Source organism: Oncorhynchus masou, chromosome 6 (assembly GCF_036934945.1).
Source record: "Oncorhynchus masou masou isolate Uvic2021 chromosome 6, UVic_Omas_1.1, whole genome shotgun sequence".
NCBI lineage: Eukaryota > Metazoa > Chordata > Actinopteri > Salmoniformes > Salmonidae > Oncorhynchus > Oncorhynchus masou.
The window spans coordinates 67,786,342-67,806,969 of record NC_088217.1 but is presented as its reverse complement, the minus strand read 5'-3'; the positions used below and the strand labels follow the sequence as shown (position 1 = coordinate 67,806,969).

The following is a 20,628-nucleotide window of genomic DNA, read 5'->3' as shown; positions in this document are numbered from 1 at the left end:
GCATTTCAGAGTGGGAGTTGCAGTGGCATTTGGCTACCCTACCCCCACCCCCCTCTCCACACCCCCACCCTCCTTTACAAAAGAAGATGGGAAAACAAACTAGAAGTCACTAGTAAAATCCCTTTAACAACACAATTACAGTACGCAAATACAAAGAGCATTGAATCTGTGGAGGGTAGTGATGAGATGAGATGTAAACATACAGCCAAAAATGGGACAAAAAAAACAAAAGACAAAAAAAAAAGTGACCTTTTTGTCTGTTCATTCAGTTCATTGTGTTTTTAATGTTTCATTGTTCTTTACATTTCGTAGTTTAGCTGTTCTTATAACAACAGTAAAACTACGGACCTCTGTTCCCGGGTCATCCCTCGAGTTTTTAATGAAGAGGCCCATTTCCTATCCGCCCGTTGAACACCGGAGCTTAGACTCGTGCCGTACATTCTACGTTTATCACAAACAGAAAGATCAGTCCCCTCTGAAATGGTGTACATCCGCCTTCCCCTCAGTGGAACACACTGCAGTTGCACCACCACACCCGACAGACTGCTAAAACAGCCCAAAAGTGTCTCGGGATGTGTGAGTATGTACCAGAGTGAATGTATGTGTCCCCAGTCCACACAACAACCGCCTAAGAGAGCACAAGTCTCATTTGTATTCCTTTGTTTACGCAGGTTCTAGACTCCTAGGTTTCCGAGTAAGGTCTTTAGTTTCTACTTGGCTGTAGCAGCTCAGAACATGAGGTTCCCGGGGTTTCCGGAACCAGGGTTGAAGCCCATGCCCATATCCCCTGCCATGCCGCGAGGCCTCATCTGAGGCGGCATCATCATAGTCTGCTGGGGGCCACCCATGCCGTGGAGTGACATCATCATGTTGGGCGAGCCCACGGGGCCCGGGTGATTGTACATGGGCCCCCCCCTCTCTTTAACCTGCATCATCCCCTGCCCTGGTCCTCCCATCATGCCCGGCTGCTGCCCCGGCGACAGCATCCGGTGCTGGGGTCCCATCATGCCCTGGGGCATGAAGCCGGGGTGGCCCGGGTGTGGCTGCCGCATGGGATTGTGGCCAGGGTTCCCCATTGGCATGTCTTGGGGCCCCCCCATGTGGCCAGGGCCCGACGGACCCCCCATCCCCTGCATGGGCATCCCCATCCTGGGGTTCCCCTCCACCATCATTCCCTGCATCTGGGGAGGGAAGCCCTGGGGGCCGGAGGGGTGAGGAGGTTTCACCCCCGGGCCATCACCTCCGCGGGGGAAGTAGGACAGAGTCTGGCTGGGCTTTTCCGATGGGATAATCCGGGAGAGGTCAAACTCTGGCATTCCGGTGGCTCCTGTTCGCATGACCTCGTGGAGGTCGTTATCATTGTTGAACATGTTGAAGTCCTGGCCTCCTCCAGAGGTGTTGGGTTTACACATGCCGCCCGGATCCCCACCGGGGCCCATGTTGCCCATTCGGCCCATGGGGCCCCCCTCCACCTGGAAGCCCATGCCGTGAGGGAAACCACCCTGGGGCCCGGGGCCGTTGTGGGGGAAGGGGACCTGCTGAGGAGGAGAGTGGCCAGGGGGGAATCCCTGGCCTCGGTGGGAGAAGCCCATACGGCCCTGAGGTATCATCTGAGGGTTGCCCATCCCTGGGTCCTGCCCGCCAGGCATCATCATGCTGTGAGGCCCCATCATGCCCGGCCCCATGGGCCCCTGGTGTGGTCCCCCCATCGGGTTGGGCGAGGGCATCTGGTTAGGCATGCCGTGGGAGAGGGGCTGGGAGCCCATGGTGTTCATGCCCATGGGGCTGAGAGCGGTCATGGGGCCTTGTGACGTGGGAGCCATCATACGGTTGTGGCCCGGGTGGAGGTTCATTCCCATACCTATAGGAGGCAGCAGAGAGACAAGGCAGGGTGAGATCACTACATTCAAACCATAAAACAATGAGCAAAAACATTAAATGCTTAACCTCTTGGGTAGGGGGCAGTATTTTGACGTCCGGGTGAAAAGCGTGCCCAAAGTAAACTGCCTGTTACTCAGGCCCAGAAGCAAGGAGAATTGGTAGATTTGGATAGAAAACACTAAAGTTTTTAAAACTGTTAAAATTATATCTGTGAGTATAACAGAACTGATATGGCAGGCAAAACACCAAGGACGAGAGCGCGTTCTTTGTTTGTTTTTCTCCGGTAAAGACTAAGAATTCTCAGTCTTAAATTTGATCGTTTATTTATGTATTAGGGTACCTAAGGTTTGATTATAAACGTTGTTTGACTTGTTTGGAAATGTTTCTTAGTAATGTTTGGGAATTATTTTGTGTGCATTTTGATGGAGGGAAACTTGGTGGATTATTGACTGATGACTGAGTTTTTATGGACCATTTGTGATGTAACTGGGACCTTTTGGAGTGCCAACAGAAGAAGATCAAAGGCATTTTTTATATCGCTATTTTTGACTTTCGTGTCGCACCAATACAACACCATGTGTTTGTATGTGGGGCGCTGTCCTCAGATAATCAGATGGTTTGCCTTTTTGAAATCTGACACAGTGGCTGGATTAACAAGAAGTGAAGCTTTATTTGATATATTACACTTGTGAGTCTATGAAAGTTAAATATTTATAATACTGTAGTTTGAATTTCTTGCCCTGCAATTTCACCGGATGTGGGCCAGGTGGGAAGCCACCGTCCCACCTGCCCATGAAGTTTTAAGCATACACTTACGCCTCAGTATAGTGAATGTTCTAGGCTCCAGGGGTATGTGTAGAAGAAAATTGGAAAGGTGCAAATTTGGATACAGATATGTATAGGTATTTATGATTTGTGATGTGTTAACGAAAAATGGCCTGGTCTAAACAGCTACCTCTCTGGTGCAGCTGTGTGTGTTTGTATGCTAAATATAACCGCATGTTGGAGCTCTTACCAGGCATGTTCATGGGTGGCAGGTTCGGCGAGCGGGCCGGTGGCGAGTCGTCGTCCGAGCTCGCCACCGTTTTGATGGCGTCGTGGTAGAGGGGCGTGGAAGTGGGCATGGCGAACTTGGACATGCGTGACATCATGATGGACAGCGGGTTCTGAGATATCGTGGGCTCAGGGGGCAGGGCGTAGGGGCTGCCAGACGGAAGACTGGAAGCACTACTGGAAGGGGGTACTGTGGTGGGACCATTCCCTCCTGAAGGGGACAGGATGACGAAAAGGGGGGAGAGAAGAGAAGGGGAGTGAGAGAAGAGGGAGAGAGAGGAGAGATCAGATACATAAATATCCATGGTATCTTCTTATGCAGAGCACATGTAGGGCTGAATCCTACTTAAACTCAAGCTTTCACACAAATCTCCCATTGCCTGAGTCCGAGTTAAAAGCACAGATCTCAAGTCAAGATTCAGTCCATAAAGCACAATCTACTGAACTGATGGAAAGCTAACAGAGGAGAAATTCCTGGGACTCACCTTGCTCCACGTTGCCCATCATTTTGGGTGAGGTCATGCTGAGCGGGGGCTGCTTGTTGTTCTGGGGGATGCCTGGGCTCTGCATGGGGGGCTTGGGAGACGATGTCCACCCTGGGGAGGGTGCCGGGAGCGAGGGTGACTTCATGTGGACGGGAGAGGCTCCGGCCGAACCCATCATGGGGGGAGACTTGATGGAGGCAGCGGCCGCGGCCACTGCCGCCGCCGAGGGTCCCTGGAGCATGCCGGCCAACTGGGAGGGTGTCTGGGGGGACTTGAGGTTCCCAGAGGGCGAGCCCAGCATGGGGGACTGGACCTGCCTCAGCGTAGGGGACTTGAGGGGGTTGATGTTGGGTGAGTTAGCCTGGCCGCCCTGGATGTCCTGAGGACCCTTGCGGCCCCCCATGTTCCTCTGGTTGGGAGGCGGGCCCGAGTTGGGGGGCATGTGGCTGAGGCGACCGTTGCCGCCGTGGTTGGGTCCTCGCTGGTCAGGGCCGAAGGGGGGTTCGACTCTGGGGCACCTAGGGTTCCCTGGCCCGTGAGGCCCCATACCCGGGAAGTGGCGGTTGGGGCCCATGTTAAAGTCCCCTGGGTGGTGTCCCTGGTCAGGAAAGGGAGGCCCCTGCATCATCTTCTGAGGGCCCATGTTCTCTGGCATGGAGCCTCCTCTCATCTTCATCATCTCCTCGGGGCTCATGTTCATGGGAGGCTCCCCCCTCATCTTAGCCTGCATCATCTGTGGGTTGGGCCCCATGTTCATGTTCCCAGGGCCCATGCTGAACTCGGGGCCCATGTCCCGACCCAGGCCCTTGACAAACTCCATCCTGGAGGATGGGCTCATAGGGCCAACATCGCCAGGCATTCTGGGAAACATCATGCCTCCTCCGTTAGGGCCGTTGCCGGGGCCGTCCATTGGCCCTCGGGGGCCGTTTCCCCCCATCATCCTGTTCATCTCCATGATCATGCCCGGTGGCAGCCCCATGCCCTGCTTGTCACCCCCCATGCCCTGCTGGAACATGGCCTCCTGCACCGCCTGTGGGTTGGGGAACCTCTCCACCCGACCCCCTGGCCCTACAAACGGCCCCTGTCCGGGCAGGAAGCCCCTGCCGTCGCCCATGTTGGGTCCCATGTCGTCAGGCCAATTCATTCCAGGCCGGGGCCCCCTGGGGTTGGGGCCGCCCTCCATACCTGGGTTCATCATGCCAGGAGGGAAGCCGCCGGGCATCCTCTGCATGTGGTGATGCATGGGGCCCCGGGGTCCCATGCTCATCTGCTCTGGGAAGTGCTCGGGGCCCCACATCTCCCCAGCTGAATTGATCTGGTAGGGAGGTGGGGGCCCGCGCATCATGGGGCCCCGGGGGCCTTGTTGGTGCATCATCATGTCGCCCATGGGCCCCCGGTGCTGCATCTGCTCCTGCTTCCTTTTCTTCTCCTCGTAGAACTCCTGCTGCAGCTTCAGCCATGCCATCTGCTCCGGGTTCATCCCTGTGTGATCTCCGTGCTCACCGCCGGGCCCTCCGTGAGAATTCATAGGCGGTCCAGGAGGCGGAGGCCCCAGTTCGTCCGGGGAGAATGACATGTCTCTGAGGCCTCCGGGCCCAAATGGAGTGCCATCGGGCCGGGGCCCCACAGGGCCTCCAGGCTTCCCCAAGCTCTGGGACTGGGCCATCATGGCCTGGAGAGGGCCCTGCTCCCCAGGTTTCTTGGGCCCCCCCTCCATCATGCTGGGGTTGGGCCCAGGAGGCCCGCCTGGGTTGCCCTGCCCCATGGCTACCATGTCTTTGAGGGATAACTCCTTGTCATCGGGGAAGAGCATGCGCTGGATGTCCCTTAGCGTCTGCAGTGAGCGTTCGCGGTGCTCCAGCTGCTCTTGGGACAGGCCCTCAGAGTTGTCCCCCATGCTGGACATCAGCTCGTGTGCCAGTTGCTGCTGCTGGGCCGTGAGTTTGGCGTCAGCGCCATTGGGAAGGTCCAGAGAGGGGAAGCCCTGTTGGGATGCCCCAGAAGGGGTCTGGTGGCCGGGCGTCCCTCCAGGGTTGCTGTTAGCGTCGTGGGGCATGCCGTTCTGGGGGCTTCCACTCTTAGAGTCCATGCCCCCAGAGGCGGCCACGTCCTGGAGGAAGCTCCCAGGCTTGGCCCCCTGAGGCTGGGCCTCTGCTGGCTGCTGTTGGCCTGGTGGAGGTGCTTTGGAGGCTTGCTGGTGGTTCTGGTCAGAAGGGTGAGATGACTGCTGCTGGGGGGCTCCAGCCAGCTGCTTGGAGTCACACCGTGGGGGTCCCATCTGATTATTCTACAACAAAGGGTGAGGGCGAGAGAGGGGTTGGTGGGGTTACCAAAAGTCTCCACTCACTGACATGCACACATTGAGAGGCTTATCAAAGCATGCCAGGGTGCATAATTAATATAGCTTCAAAAAAATACACAATTATTTTGAGTTGGACAAATATCATAATTGTCCGAAACATGCTTAAAGTTTTAACATTGTTATATAACATTATATTACCAGACCAACAAGGGGCACTATGCAAATGGTCTGATAACGGCAAAATGGCCGATTTCGATGACACCCCAAATGGTATGATAAATAATAGGCTCGTTAAACGTGGTTTTTGTATTGAAGTGGGTTAGACTTACCACAGGTAGATGGGTCTTGTTGCCGTTGGAGTTGTTGTTCATGTGGAAGGCAATGATGTTGTCCGAGTGGCCTGTGAAGACCGCATCAGCCGCCCTGCAGACAGCGGAGCACACTCATGAGTAGGTAGCACATAGTAGTAGCGCATGCGTTTCAAACAGGCAACAGGTGGAAGAGGCCCATTTCAAAATCAGGTTAATAAATGAATAATTGAAGCCGATCATCAAAGTCATATATTGAGCACAATTGTGAACAATACCCACTGAAGACATTAAACAAGTTCCAATGCGAACAGGTATTTTTTTTTGAGGTAACAATTAGGTACCTTACTGTGAATGTTCTCATATTTTGTTACTAAAGCACCTTATACCACCCACCAGTGCGACCTGTATGCTCTAGTCGGCTGGCCCTCGCTACATATTCTTCGCCAGACCCACTGGCTCCAGGTCATCTACAAGTCCATGATAGGTAAAGCTCCGCCTTATCTCAGTTCACTGGTCACAATGGCAACACCCACCCGTAGCACGTGCTCCAGCAGGTGTATCTCACTGATCATCCCTAAAGCCAACACCTCATTTGGCCACCTTTCGTTCCAGTTCTCTGCTGCCTGTGACTGGAACAAATTGCAAAAATTGCTTGCGTTGGAGACTTTTATCTCCCTCACCAACTTCAAACATCTGCTATCTGAGCAGCTAACCGATCGCTGCAGCTGTACATAGTCTATCGTTAAATAGCCCACCCAATTGACCTACCTCATCCCCATACTGTTTATATTTATTTACTTTTCTGCTCTTTTGCACACCAATATCTCTACCTGTACATGACCATCTGATCATTTATCACTCCAGTGTTAATCTGCAAAATTGTAATTATTCGCCTACCTCCTCATGCCTTTTGCACACAATGTATATAGACTCTTTTTTTCTACTGTGTCATTGACTTGTTAATTGTTTACTCCATGTGTAACTCTGTGTTGTCTGTTCACACTGCTATGCTTTATCTTGGGCAGGTCGCAGTTGCAAATGAGAACTTGTTCTCAACTAGCCTACCTGGTTAAATAAAGGTGAAATAAAATAAAAAATAAATAAAATTAAATAAAAAGAAAACGGTCAAAAAGAAACAAAAAAAACTCCTCCTTAGCAAAGGGCAATTTCTCAAGCAATGATTTAGCCAGGACTGTCTGGGAGTGGTCTGAGTAGGGAGGGAAAAAGCTCTTATTGTTCTGTTAACTAAGTTACTGCATGGTGAAATCATGGGCCTTTAAATACATCTGCTTAGCGTAGTCCTTGGACCTTGGTTCACTCCTCAGAATCCCAGACAAATGGCAAAAGTAATGGACAGAAGATGAAAAGGGAAGGCATCTATACTTGGTTTCAAACAGCAATAACCACGAAGGACCCTCGAGACGATCAGAAACCATAATCGCCCATCTTTGAATAGGCCACAGCGGCCTCAATTACTCTCTCCAATTACTTCGTCCATTCATGTAGACTAGAGTGCAGAATCTAGAACACCTCCATCCGTCTCAGAACATTCCAGCCCGGAAGGTGGTGGCAATGCACCCAATACTGGAATGCACACCACCGTAAAACCCCAACGAGGAAGGAGTCCTCCGTTCACTGCAGCTCAAGGATTCTACTAATCAGAATCCTACTAATCAGTCTTCTGACGAGTCATATCAGCTCTTTTGTCAATGATTGGGCAAAACATCTGAATTGGAATGCCTGTGTAAACACAGCCAATGTGTTCTGGGCGGGAGTTCAAGCAACTATAAATCAGTAATAGCCAGTTGAACTACACAGGTGAACTAAACAGTTGAGCGTTCCATGGTAAGAGGCGAGTGGCAGGGCCTCCTGTTGTCCATTTCTCCTCATCAATCTATCAAAAGCATTTATAAAGTCCTTTTTACATCAGCAGATGTCACAAAGTGCTTATACAGAAACCCAGCCTAAAGCCCCAAAGAGCAAGTGACGCAGATGTAGAATCACAGTGACTAGGAAAAACTCCCTAGAAAAGCAGGGAACTCTCTAGAAACCTAGAGAGGAACCAGGCTCTGAGGGGTGGCCAGTCCTCTTCTGGCTGTGCCAGGTGGAGAATAAAAGAATACATAGCAATTAAGGCTAGATTGTTCTTCGAGATGTTGCAACAGGTCAGCACCTCGGGAGTAAATGTCAGTGGGCTTTTCATAGCCGAGCATACAGAGGTCGAGACAGGCAGAACACACTGATTGGGGGGTTGGCTGGGCTACTCAGGGCAGATAAGTGGCGGGGGGGGGAGAGCGAGAGCTTGTCATCATCACTTGTCAATCAAATGGGACCACCCCACTAGGGGACAGACCGGAGTTTGGGTGACCCTCTGTCATTATTCACAGCCAGTATGTCAGTGACCAGCAGAACACAATGACCGATGGCTGGCTAGGCTCCTCAGGGCACACCAGGGTGTGTGCAGGGGGAGAAGGGTGTGTGAGGAGTGGATGGTAGTGCACGGGTCAGAGACAGGGAACTGGCTAGATCTCTCCGAAGAGTCAGGAGGGAAGGGGACAACACCCAACACTAAGGTTTCCATCAGGTGTCTTCACTTCATTTTGAATGCATTCACTAGTCTCCACCTTTCTCCAGAAGTGTGAACTAGCACCCTCCTTGTCAGATTTAAAAGCATCGGATTGGTCAAAGAAGCATTGGCCTGAGGGAGTTTCCACCATTGTTAAATCCGGAGAGAGAGTTCAGTGTGTGGTATACTTTAAAAGTACAGATCATGAACAATGACCAATCAACCATACAAACACACAGCCAGAGCTCGCTTACTTGTTGGCCATCTCTGTGGTGAAGACGTACACAACCTTTGACCCGGGCTTGGGACCGCTGCTGCCCAGCTCCATGCTCTGCCCTCCAACGGTATTGTGTGTCGACGTGGCTGAGCTGAGCGCGTTGTTGGAGTCCAGAGGCTTCATCTCTATCAAATTGCAGTCTGGGGAGAGAAACAGGAAGTAGAGGTGAGAATAAGAGAACACTATGGACCAGACCATGATGGTCTGGTTGTCTCCATTGTGCATCTCAAAATATAAACATTTCTCCTGGAGCGCTGTGAGATCAGATATAATGTGTTCACTGAAATAAATACAACCTGCAATAAATACAAACTATTCAGATGAGATATACAGTATCAAGCGTCTCCGAGTAGAATCAGTTCCTCGCTGTCCAAGTAGTCTTATTCACTGTGATCTAAAAAGTTACACTGCTCCTAGATCAGCACTCCTACACTGAGACGCTTGACACCAGATCATTAGGCCTGTGTAATCTGATGTAGGAGGGCCATGGGGAGCACGCAAAGCAAATCACGCTTCTATTCCTTCCCAACCCCAGTTCACTGGTCTGGCCCCAGATCTGTTTGGCTGCGTTTACACAGGCAGCCCAACTGACATTTTTTCCAATAATTGGGCTTTTGACCAGTCACATCAGATCTCCTCACATCATATTTTTTTCCAGAGCTGATCCGATTGGTCAGATGATCAATTCGTGAAAAAGAGGTCTGAATTGGGCTGCCTGTGTAAACGCTGCCAGAGGACTGTTTGTGGCAGTGGCCATAGGAGTTGGTAAGACTGTACAAACAGATCTGGTACCAGTTGACCAGGTAGCTACAGTACTTACTAAAGAACCCTGGGTCTTCCTCGTCACTCTCGCCCCCAGAGCACCAGTCCGCTCCACTGTAGGGCTGCCGCCGCTCAGCTACACATAGCCTCTTGGCTCGGCTGCCCAGCTCTACACCAGAGAGAGAGAGATGAAGGAGCTAAGTCGTGCTTGATTGACACTAGCCAACCTATAAAGCTGTACTCATTACAACTTACTGATTTTGTCATGCACATGTGAAGGTAATTGAACAACACATTTGGGCCGAGCTGGTGTTTGATGGGTTTACAATAATGTGATGCAGCATTCTATGCTTGGTTCCAGATCCGTTTGTGCTGCCTTGCTAAATCCTATGGACAATGACGATATGAGTTGGCTGTAACAGCACAAACAGACCTGGGGCCAGGCTAGGCGACAGCATTAAGCACATTACGACCAAATAACGTGTTGACTATTCACTAGTTCAGATCAATGCTCTCAGCGGGCCAATGGGTGGAGGGAGACGAGCTGCCTGTGAGGCATGTTGGGGTAAAGTGGGCGCGCCTGATTGATCTCTAAGAGAGAGAGAGAGAGAGACTGGGGGGGGGTAAATTATTTAGCCCGGTGTCTTAAAACAGACAACAATCACAGGGAGCCCAGCGGGACACTGGGGGGTGGCCTGGGTTGTGTTCATGAGGCAAAACGTTGTGCAACGGAAAACAAAAACAAGTGTTCAGATCGTACAGCCCCATTTCACTCCATTTTTGAGTGTTTTCGGTGCCAACCGAATATGACCCTTACCTCTTACCCCAAAGTCGTACATGTCGACAACCAAACATGCACAAACAGTCACTAATTTAAGATAGCATTTGGAACTTTAAAGGCCGGTTTCCCTGACCCAGATTAGGGAAACCGGGGCTCTCCAATAAGTCTAAGTACTTTTAGTCCAGGACTAGGTTTAATCTGCGTCCCTACAACAGCTCCCGGTCTGACATTGTACGTACACTTTTAAAATGAAGTCAGTCTCACATCACTAGGAGTGTGCATTGTCGACACACCAAACCACTCACTTTCAGAACTACAGAACCTTCTGTCCCTATCGCCAGACCCAAACCCGTGGGCACCTCCAGGCAAGCAGCTGTGAGCAGTGCACTGCAGGCCCCGAGGCCAAGAGCCTGAAAACTTTATGAGGCGGTGTGTGTGTGTGCGCACGTTACAGTGGAAGCTCCCTGTGCAGAATGATCCACATGCTACATCAATAGACACGCATGCCACAAACAAAATGGCCACTGGCACACACCTAAAGCATGTCAATTAAATCAACAATTACCTACATTAACACTAAGCAATCATACTGACGTGTCTGGAGGGGTATTCTGGGAGTGTGTGTTTTATTCATATACACTACACCCATTCCCATTTCTTTTCACATGCTTTTACCATTTGCCCCACTGTCATTTTCATTCATCTCTAAAATATCTAGTTGTGGTAGGCTCAATACCCCCCCAAAAAATTCTGTTCACATTTATATGATTTCATATCATGAAAGACGTAGAACCAGATCCCGCTCAGTAACAGCAATCTCAGTAGTAACCACCAGATGTCTCAGTGAAATAGAAATACTAAAGGGGAAAATGACTGGACACCCCCTTGAACACAGTGAGATGGTTTCTTCCAAGGCTCCAGCCTTCACAGAGTTTCTTCCACCAGGAGATAAACAGGGTTGTGGATGTCTTAATGCAGCACTACAACCAGCCCCGAGGAGGAACACACACACACACTCCCTCTTACTAGGGTGAAAGCTACCAAGAATAGTGTGACTAATGACATTCCCTGTGGGGTCCTGGGGGCCATCGTGACATGCAAGATAAGCCTGGGAGCCATCTTATAAGGACACAACTCTATGTCTGTCACAAAGCCCACTCAGACAACTCCATATCATGAGTTAATAATTCACACCTCAACATCCTAGACCCAGTCTTTGTATTTTGGCACTTTGAGTTCACCCCTCTGACTAGTTGAAGTCCCGGCGTACCGTTGAGAACAAGGTGATGTTGAACGTGAAAAGAAAATGCTGGTTTTCAACGGGACTTTCTTACTATTTGATATGAACAGTCATTTTCACTCGGGGACAATAATCTACATTGAGATTCTAAAGAAAATGACAGTAAGAGGAGCATGTGCATATCTGAACTCTGAATCGGGCCACATAAGACTATTATGATAGTCGTAATACTGTAGGTGCCATGGGATGTTGATCATTACCCCGTCTTCCATATCAAAAGCATTCTTTTAGGTTGACAGACTTAAACCTGTCGATGGCTCCATCACTAGTTGTAGGGGAGGGGCTCGGCCTTACCTTTCTGGTCCCCCTCGTTGTTGTTCGTCCCCGTGTCACGATGCTCAAACGACTCCACCGAAGTGCTTCTTTCCCTCTTCATTTTGCCCTTGGCCCCGTTGCCTGCATTCAGGCCTTGTCCGTTTTTTAATCCCAGGCTCCCTACGGGCCCCTTAGGGCCTAGAACTTTGGGGTCACAGGGCGAGGGCTGCGATTGGCTGCCCGCGCCCCCCGGCTTTCCCTGATTGGGCAGTTTTGAGTCCATCTGGGCGGCGCTGGAGGGAGACATGACGGGTGGGGAGCGCACCATGGCCTCCTGCTTCTGTTTGGGACTGCTGATGGAGAGGAAAGACAACCAGAGTTAGTCGGTGAAAATCAAACAATATGCAATTGCTGATCTCAACAAACAAAAAAAGGAAAAAAACAAGCAAGTCTAGTCACATGCGCTTAATAGTAGAAACTAATACACCCGTCGTTATCAGCGTCGTTATCAGGCTGAGGGAGGCTCAAGGCAGCTCCCCGCCCTGAGAAAGCATCACTCTTAAACGAGCAGCTGGGTCATGTTCATTAGGCACCAATGCGTTAGAAAATGGACTGAAACATTTTGTTGCGTGCCCTAATGAACACAGCCCAGATCCTGGTTGGGAAAGCATGACGCACGCAGGTGAGTGATTAAAAAAAAGGGTAAACAGGGCCACCTCCAGTCCTCACCCATTCTTTGTTGACAGAGTTGGGAACAGCAGGGGAGGTGGAGGGGGGTGTTAATATATAAATCGGTGCCTTGTTAAAAATAGGCACTAGTACACAGCCTTATTTCTCCCTGTGCTGGGCTGACACCTAGAGACAGGAACACAACTCGCCCCATTGCCATGGAGACCAGTTACACATGGACAAAGCAGGGGGAAAAAGGGGGCTGCTCGATGAAGTTGGAGGAGAAACGGGAAGTAGAACACAGGGAAGCACAACAGATACGGAACAGGTAGTCTGACCAAAGATGGTGGATAAATGAAGATAATTCACTCATTGAAAAAGAATTGTCATTTCCGGTCTACTTAACTGGATGTGTCTTCTATAAACACCAATGCAATAGCACCTGGGTCTGGTCTACTTAGTTCATGGAATTCGCAGCCTTCCTCTTACGTCTCTGGTCTGACGACACACTAATGTAGTTCGAGAACTGCCGGAATCCTTTGCTGGTGGTACGAGTTTCTGCATGACCACTGCATTGGGCTAAAATTCCAGGGACAGATCGAAAATAGTTGACTGCACCCAATGGGAGTAACAACAATCTACAAACAGGACCCTACCAGGCCTTTCCAGCTAGCAGTGAAACATAAGCCCTAGCACTCTCCTAAAAACCTAGCCAAAATGGCCTTGCGGCCAAAACCGGAGCCAATATGGATCCGAAGCCAAACATTGAGCCAATATGGCCGGCGTGCCTACTGTGAGACAGGCCCCAGCAGGGCTTTGGCAGTGCAGCTGCAGCCTTTATACTAGTCCCAGAGGGCCTGAGTCAGCACGGGCCAGGCCGGGATGGGCTGGCAGAGAGGCAGCTGTAGGGTGGAGACACTCAGGTCACTGTTCCAGGGCTCACGCATAGCCAGGACCTGCTGCACTAGATTAAGCTTTAACAGGCCAGAGTAGTTCATCAAGTCTGGTCGTCGTGTAACTTCATACAGGATGCCAGATCTGATAGATCTGAGCTCGCCTGGCCTCTTAGCAGGTTTAGGAGCGGAGGACTTCGATCCAACTGCTCGGCAGGATTCAATAAATACCACGCTATAACTACAACACAGAACGGAGAGTCAGATGGCACGGCAGTTAACACGGTGGTCTTAAAATCAGAGAAGGACAAAAGGTTCATTCTAGGTTCTAGGTCTTTATTGCAGTGACTGTCCCGGAGAACTGCTAAACATCTCAAGAACCACGCTGAGATGATACAGCAATCTTCTGAGATATGCCGCAGGTTTGTTTTTGAGGCAACGTGGAAGGCATTCAAACTCTTTCACTGCGCAGCGGGATTGACAGGTTATCAAGCAGGGATGTACAACCTGTGGCCCGAGGAGCGGCCAAGGAGCGGAGGATAATTTGTCCTTAAAAGTTGAGTTGTACCCCTGTTTTAAAAGAGCCAAGAGAGAGACATACTAGCAGACAAGGACCCAGCTCACCTCTGCGTGTTAGCCGATGGGGAGTTCCTCACTTTGGGATTGCTGGAATGCATTGACGGCGATCCCAGGGAGACAGAGGGCGGAGTCAAGTGCTGGTGCGGGCTGGCCGAGGGTGTGGCCTTGGCCCGGGGGTTCCTGTGGCCAGTGCCGGCGAGGGCGGCGTTGTGGTTATTAGAGGAAGGGTTAGTGTTGCTATTGGCTCGGCCACTGTCCGGGCCTGCCTCGTCCCGCTCCTTCTTGACACGCTCTTTCCGGCTGAAGTTTCCTGCTGCTCTTTCCTCTTGCACCTCCAGCATCATCTGGATGTCAGTACGTGTGAGGTGTTGTGTGCCTGGAGTCTCAAGGAGCTCTCACAGTCCTTGGGCACACTGGTAAGGACATGGGTGGAGGGAAGGGAAAAAAGAAAAACAGGAGAAAATGTTAAGGAACTTCACAATGTGTGCATGTTGGTGACTTACAAAAGTTTTGGAACGCCACTGTTGTATCAGGCACCCCTGGCATCTCCTCAGATGGTTCGCGTATCTCAAAACGAGCCGGTGACATAGACAACTAACCAAATCATGACCACTTACTTGGTTTGACATTGCACAGCTCCATACCAACTGACAGGACAACAGTATCTTAGACCAGGGGTTGAGAAAACAGACAAAGGCTCTGTTTGAACAGCCACACTAACATGCTACTAAGTATTCAATCCTAATGCATGGCGTTATTCTAAGTGGTATGCGTGTAACCTTGTTTGGCATGTCATCCTCCTCTCCCCCAGGGCCCTTTTTCTCCGAATCACTATCATGAGACAGTTCCCTGTGCTGAGAACATGCACACCCAGAACCCTACCCCCAACAACAACCACAACCCTGCACGTGGAAATGAAGAATCCCAGCTTTTGTTACGGTCTACATTCCAACTGGAAACCTATTCCCCAAATAATGCACTACTTTTGACTAGGGCCCATAGAGGTCTGGTCAAAAGTAGTGCACTGTGTAGGGAATAGGGTGTCATTTGGGATACAGACACTGCCTGTGTATGTGAGAAGGAGCTAGTCTCCCATGTGCACTGGTAAGCATGCTAGTTCTGGTTCGTGAATGAAGGCATAGGTGTGTGTGTGTGTGTGTGTGTGTGTGTGTGTGTGTGTGTGTGTGCGCGCGCGCACGTGGGTGTCAATGTGTATTCTCAGTGTGAATAAAACTTTTATTTTCTTTTTTTTTTTTAAGTATTGCTCACTACCCTCAGGTAGTGAGCAATATGAGAAACTCCTCCATAAAGCTGCACTGTTAAGATAACATAAAATATTCAGGAAAGCTTCCAAGATACTCTGATGATGCAAGTGGTTCCATAAGCCACCTCTGGCTAAAGGGTGGGAGCCTGAAACCAGTGAGAGAATCATCCAAATGAAAATAAGGCTGTAACTTCAGCTTGGCCACAACCACCAACACATAATTCAAATCAATCAAATTTCAAATCAAATGTATTTTTTTATATAGCCCTACGATATCTCAAAGTGCTGGACAGATACTAGACTCACAATCAAAACACAAAATGAGTTCAACGATCACCAAGAGTTTCTTAACTCTCAACTAGTGATGCACTGATATGACATTGTTGCCCAATACCAGATATTTTCCTTGCCCCCCCCCCCCCATACAGATAACCGATATTTAACATTTTAGCAGCCTTTTAAGCATTCTAGTACAGTTAACACACACATTGATGCAGCGGTCTAAGGCACTGCATCTCACTCTCTGGTTCAAATCCAGGCTGTATCACATCCGGCCGTGATTGGGAGTCCCATAGGGCGGCGCACAATTAGCCCAGCAACGTCCGGGTTTGGCCGTCATTGTAAATCAGAATTTGTTCTAAACTGACTTGCCTAGTTAAATAAAGGCTACACACACACCACACTGACCAAAAAGTTATTTTGTTGCCATTTACGTATGTCCCCACTACCAGTAAAACGTAATCAAAACCTATTTTTCACTTACTTTCTTTGTTCATTTGTTCAGTCGTTTCATTCTCAACCAGGATTTCTATGGAGATACACCGTTTGAGACTTTGACGTGTCAAATAAGCTTGTTGAACAATCAGGACCTGAATATGACTGCACATCACATAATAATTCAAAGGCGTTCATATATTTTTTACGTAGTTATTACACCATCACTCGTAGTTCATATGTCACAACGATTCATCGATACGTATGCTATGATGCTGGTAAACTTGTCTCGCCCACCTACTGTGCTGGTCATTAAAAAAAGCTAGCGAGCTCATGGATGCCGACAATGTTCTTCCCCAAAAACATAGCAAAACGACACCTGTTTCAGTAGCTATAGTTAGCTAGCTAACTAACTATATAGCTAGGTGTCATCATCTAAAAATAACCCTAATTTATAAGACAGTTCTTATTTGAATAATGGTGGTTGGATCCATCTATGTGAAGCTAGCCACAATAAGAATTAGCCACAACAGTAGACTTTGCAGTTAGTCTTCAAACTAAGATTGTGTCATTGACAGTGATGCAAATGAATACAAATAGTAGAATTATGCCATAATTTAATAGATCATGCTAAACGAGGTTGGAATGTTATATAAAAATCAACAAAAGACAATAATTTGTTAATTTGTTGCCTTACCTATGGATTGTGGATCAATGACATGGGGCATCTGTCTACTCAGTGACACCCAGAGAACATTAGAGTCGTAGCTCTTATTGAGGAACTCTGAAACAACTGAATTGTGCCACATTTATTGTCAACCTATGTGTATTGAACACTATTCACGAGGAAAACAATACCGTGTGGATGTATTAGAGTCTGAGTACATTGGGAAAAAATATCTTGGGTATTGAGTAGACTGATAGCCCATTTCATTGATCCCCAATCTTTAGGTAAAGCTGTACAGTGCAATATGAATGTCCATACACACAATAGGCTGACTGGGGAGGTGATTTTATCACAGTCACAGTCCTGCAATAAGAGCTACAACACTAATATTTGCGTAAAATACAATCAAACATATCACATGCGCCGAGTACTACAAGTGTAGACCTTACCATGAATTGCTTACTTACAAGCCCTTAACCAACAGTGCAGTTCAAGAAGAGTTAAGAAACAATAACGAGGTATACGAGGTATATACAGGGGGTACCGGTATCGAGTCAGTGTACAGGTTAGTGGTCATTTGTACATGTAGGTAAGGGTAAAGTGACTATGCATCGATAATAAACAGCGACTAGCAGCAGTGTACAAAGCAAATGGAGGGGGGGGGGGGTGTATGTAATAGTCCGAAGGCCATTTGATTAATTGTTCAGCAGTCTTATGGCTTGGGGTAGAAGCTGTTCAGGAGCCTTTTGGTCCTAGACTTGGAGCTCCAGTACCGCTTGTCGTGCAGTGAAAGAGAAAACAGTCTCTGACTTGGGTGACTGACAATTTTTTGGGCTTTCCTCTGACAGCGCCTATTAAATAGGTCCTGGATGGCAGGAAGCTTGGCCCCAGTGATATACTGGGCCGTACACACTACCCTCTGTAGTGCCTTACGGTCAGTTGCCGAGCAATTGCCATACCAGGCAGTGATGCAGCCAGTCAGGATGCTCTCCATGGTGCAGCTGTAGAACTTTGAGGATCTGAGGACCCATGCCAAATCTTTTTAGTCTCCTGAGGGTGAAAGGTTTTGTTGTGCCCTCTTCACGACTGTCTTGGTGCATTTGGACCATGATAGATCATTGGTAATGTGGACACCAAGGAACTTGAAACGCTCAACCCGCTCCACTACAGCCCCGTCGATGTTAATGGGGGCCTGTTCGGCCCGCCTTTTGCTGTAGTCCACAATCAGCTCCTTTGTCTTGATCACATTGAAAGAGAGGTTGTTGTCCTGGCACCACACTGCCAGGTCTTTGACCTCCCCCCTACAGGCTGTCGACGTTGTCACTGATCAGGCCTACCACTGTTGGGTCGTCAGCAAATTTGATGGTGATGGAGTTGTGTTTGGCCACGTAGTCATGGGTGAACAGGGAGTACAGGGGGGGATTAAATACACACCCCCGAAGGGCCCCAGTGTTGAGGATCAGCGTGGCAGACATGTTGTTACCTACCCTTACCACCTGGGGGCGGGCCGTCAGGAAGACAAGGATCCAGTTGCGGAGGGAGGTGTTTCGTCCCAGGGTCCTTTACTAAAAACTCTTCACAGTTGTGTTCTGTGGGTGTCACCGAGTAGACTGATATTGCTTCACATTCCAACCTTGTTTAACATTATCTAGTCTAAATAAGGCATGATTCAACCAATTGTAACCTTCTGCATCACTTTCAAATAGGTACTTTTATTTTGAAGGCAAACCGCAAATTCCATTATTGTGCCTAGCTTCACAACACATAACATGTTCCGGTTGAGCCTCACTAGCCAGATGAAGCTACCTGGCTGCTTATAACGTTAGCTTTGGGCAACAGGGTCAAGTAGCTGGCTAGCTATTTATTTTCATGAACTGAAGTTCAACTTCAATAGGCGAACAACAAGTTGCAACATAGCTAATACTTACTCACAAGGATTCCTAAATCATTGCTAAGAGTAATGAAAATGACTGCAGTTTATACTGGTCATTGTTTTCAAGCTGGATGTATTGGTGCTAGCTAGATACCAAGCTAAAGCTAGCTAGCTACCCCAGAAGTTGCGAAAAAACAAATAATGCTTTATTACCAATGCGGTATTGTAAACACATCGTTCGTGGCCAGTGTTTGCAGACTTTTTTTGTACAGCTTTGACAGAGCTACTGATAGTAGTGGTGGCACTTGGCTTCCAGGTGCAAATTCAGAACACACAACATTCTATAATAGAACTAAGTTATTTGACGTGTCAAATGAAAAGCTTATTTAACATGACACATAGCTTTATTGTCAAATAGTGTTATTAGACGTGTATCTTTTTGAAGTCGGAAGTTTACAGACACTTTGGAGTGTTGGAGTCATTAACACTTGTTTTTCAACCACTCCACAAATTTCTTGTTAACAAACTATAGTTTTGGCAAGTCGGTTAGGACATCTACGTCGAGCATGACAAGTCATTTTTCAAACTATTGTTCACAGACAGATTATTTCACTTATAGTTCATTGTATCGCAATTCCAGTGGGTCAAAAGTTTACATACACTAACTTGACTGTGCCTTTAACCTGTTGATGCTCTGGGGGCGCAATTTCATTTTTGGATGAAAAACGTTCCCGTTTTAAACAAGATATTTTGTCACAAAAAGATGCTCGACTATGCATATAATTGCTACCGTTCGAAAGAAAACACTCTGACGTGTCCAGAAATACAAAGATCTTCTCTGTGCGTGCCCTAAAACGTGAGCTTCAGACAAAACCAAGATGAGATGGCATCCAGGAAATGACAAGGATTTTTGAGGCTCTGTTTTTCAAGATCTCCTTATATGGCTGTGAACGCAAGAGGAGCGAGTCAGCCCTTTCTGTCGTTTCCCCAAGGTGTCTGCAGCATTGTGACGTATTTGTGGGCAGATCATTGGAAGATTGACCATAACAGACCACATTTACCACGTGTCCGCCCGGTGTCCTGCGCCGAAATTGGTGCGCAAAAGTCACCTGCCAGTATTTTTCCATGGGACACAGAGAGGAAAGCAAGCTTCCACGAACTGCATGTCAATGAAGAGATATGTGAAAAAACACCTTGAGGATTGATTCCAAACAACGTTTGCCATGTTTCGGTCGATATTATGTAGTTAATCCGGAAAAAGTTTCAAGTTGTAGGTGACTGCATTTTCGGTTCGTTTCGGTAGCCAGACGCAATGTAGAAAACGGAACGATTTCTCCTACACACAGACGCTTTCAGGAAACACTGCGCATTTGGTATGTGACTGAGACTCTCCTCATTGAAAACATCAGAAGCTCTTCAAAGGTAAATGATTTTATTTATTAGGTTATCTGGTTTTTGTGAAAATGTTGCGTGCTACATGCTACACAAAATGCTATGCTAGCTTTGCATACTCTTACACAAATTAGTCAATTTCTATGGTTCAAAAGCATATTTTGAAAATCTGAGATGACAGTGTTGTTAAGAAAAGGCTAAGCTTGAGAGCAAACGCATTATTTTAATTTTATTTGCGATTTTCAGAAATCGTTAACGTTGCGTTATGCTAATGAGCCTGAGGCTTTAGTCACGATCCCGGATCCGGGATGGGGAGTTTCAAGAGTTAAACAACTTTCAAAATTCCAGAAAATTATATCATGGTTTTAAAAGCTTCTGATAGGCGAATTGACATAATTTGAGCCAATTGGAGGTGTACCTGTAAATGTATTTCAAGGCCTACCTTCAAACTCAGTGCCTCTGTTTGAAAACACGGGAAAATCTAAATGATTCAGCCAAGATCTCAGAAAAAAATGGTACACCTTCACAAGTCAGGTTCATCCTTGGGAGCAAATTCCACGTTCATCTGGTACCACGTTCATCTGTATAAACAATAGAACGCAAG

The 20,628-nt window shown here is 48.3% G+C and overlaps 1 protein-coding gene across 7 annotated transcripts in view; it reads right to left on the bottom strand.

The window, feature by feature from the left end:
- Window positions 1–78: 78 nt before the first annotated feature.
- LOC135542484 (B-cell CLL/lymphoma 9 protein-like) overlaps window positions 79–20,628 on the bottom strand; it is a 110,022-nt gene continuing 89,472 nt past the window's right edge. For 6 of the 7 annotated variants that reach the window (XM_064969464.1, XM_064969460.1, XM_064969461.1 and 3 more), the window contains 8 exons: window positions 14,160–14,527; window positions 12,013–12,326; window positions 9,696–9,806; window positions 8,853–9,015; window positions 6,051–6,144; window positions 3,420–5,706; window positions 2,897–3,145; window positions 79–1,861 (listed from right to left, as the gene is read on the bottom strand). In XM_064969464.1, the coding sequence (XP_064825536.1) occupies window positions 729–1,861; window positions 2,897–3,145; window positions 3,420–5,706; window positions 6,051–6,144; window positions 8,853–9,015; window positions 9,696–9,806; window positions 12,013–12,326; window positions 14,160–14,458 (4,650 nt within the window). In that variant the 5' untranslated portion in view covers window positions 14,459–14,527 and the 3' untranslated portion in view covers window positions 79–728. The remainder of the gene's footprint in view (window positions 1,862–2,896; window positions 3,146–3,419; window positions 5,707–6,050; window positions 6,145–8,852; window positions 9,016–9,695; window positions 9,807–12,012; window positions 12,327–14,159; window positions 14,528–20,628) is intronic. The other variant, XM_064969467.1, reaches the window with a different exon arrangement.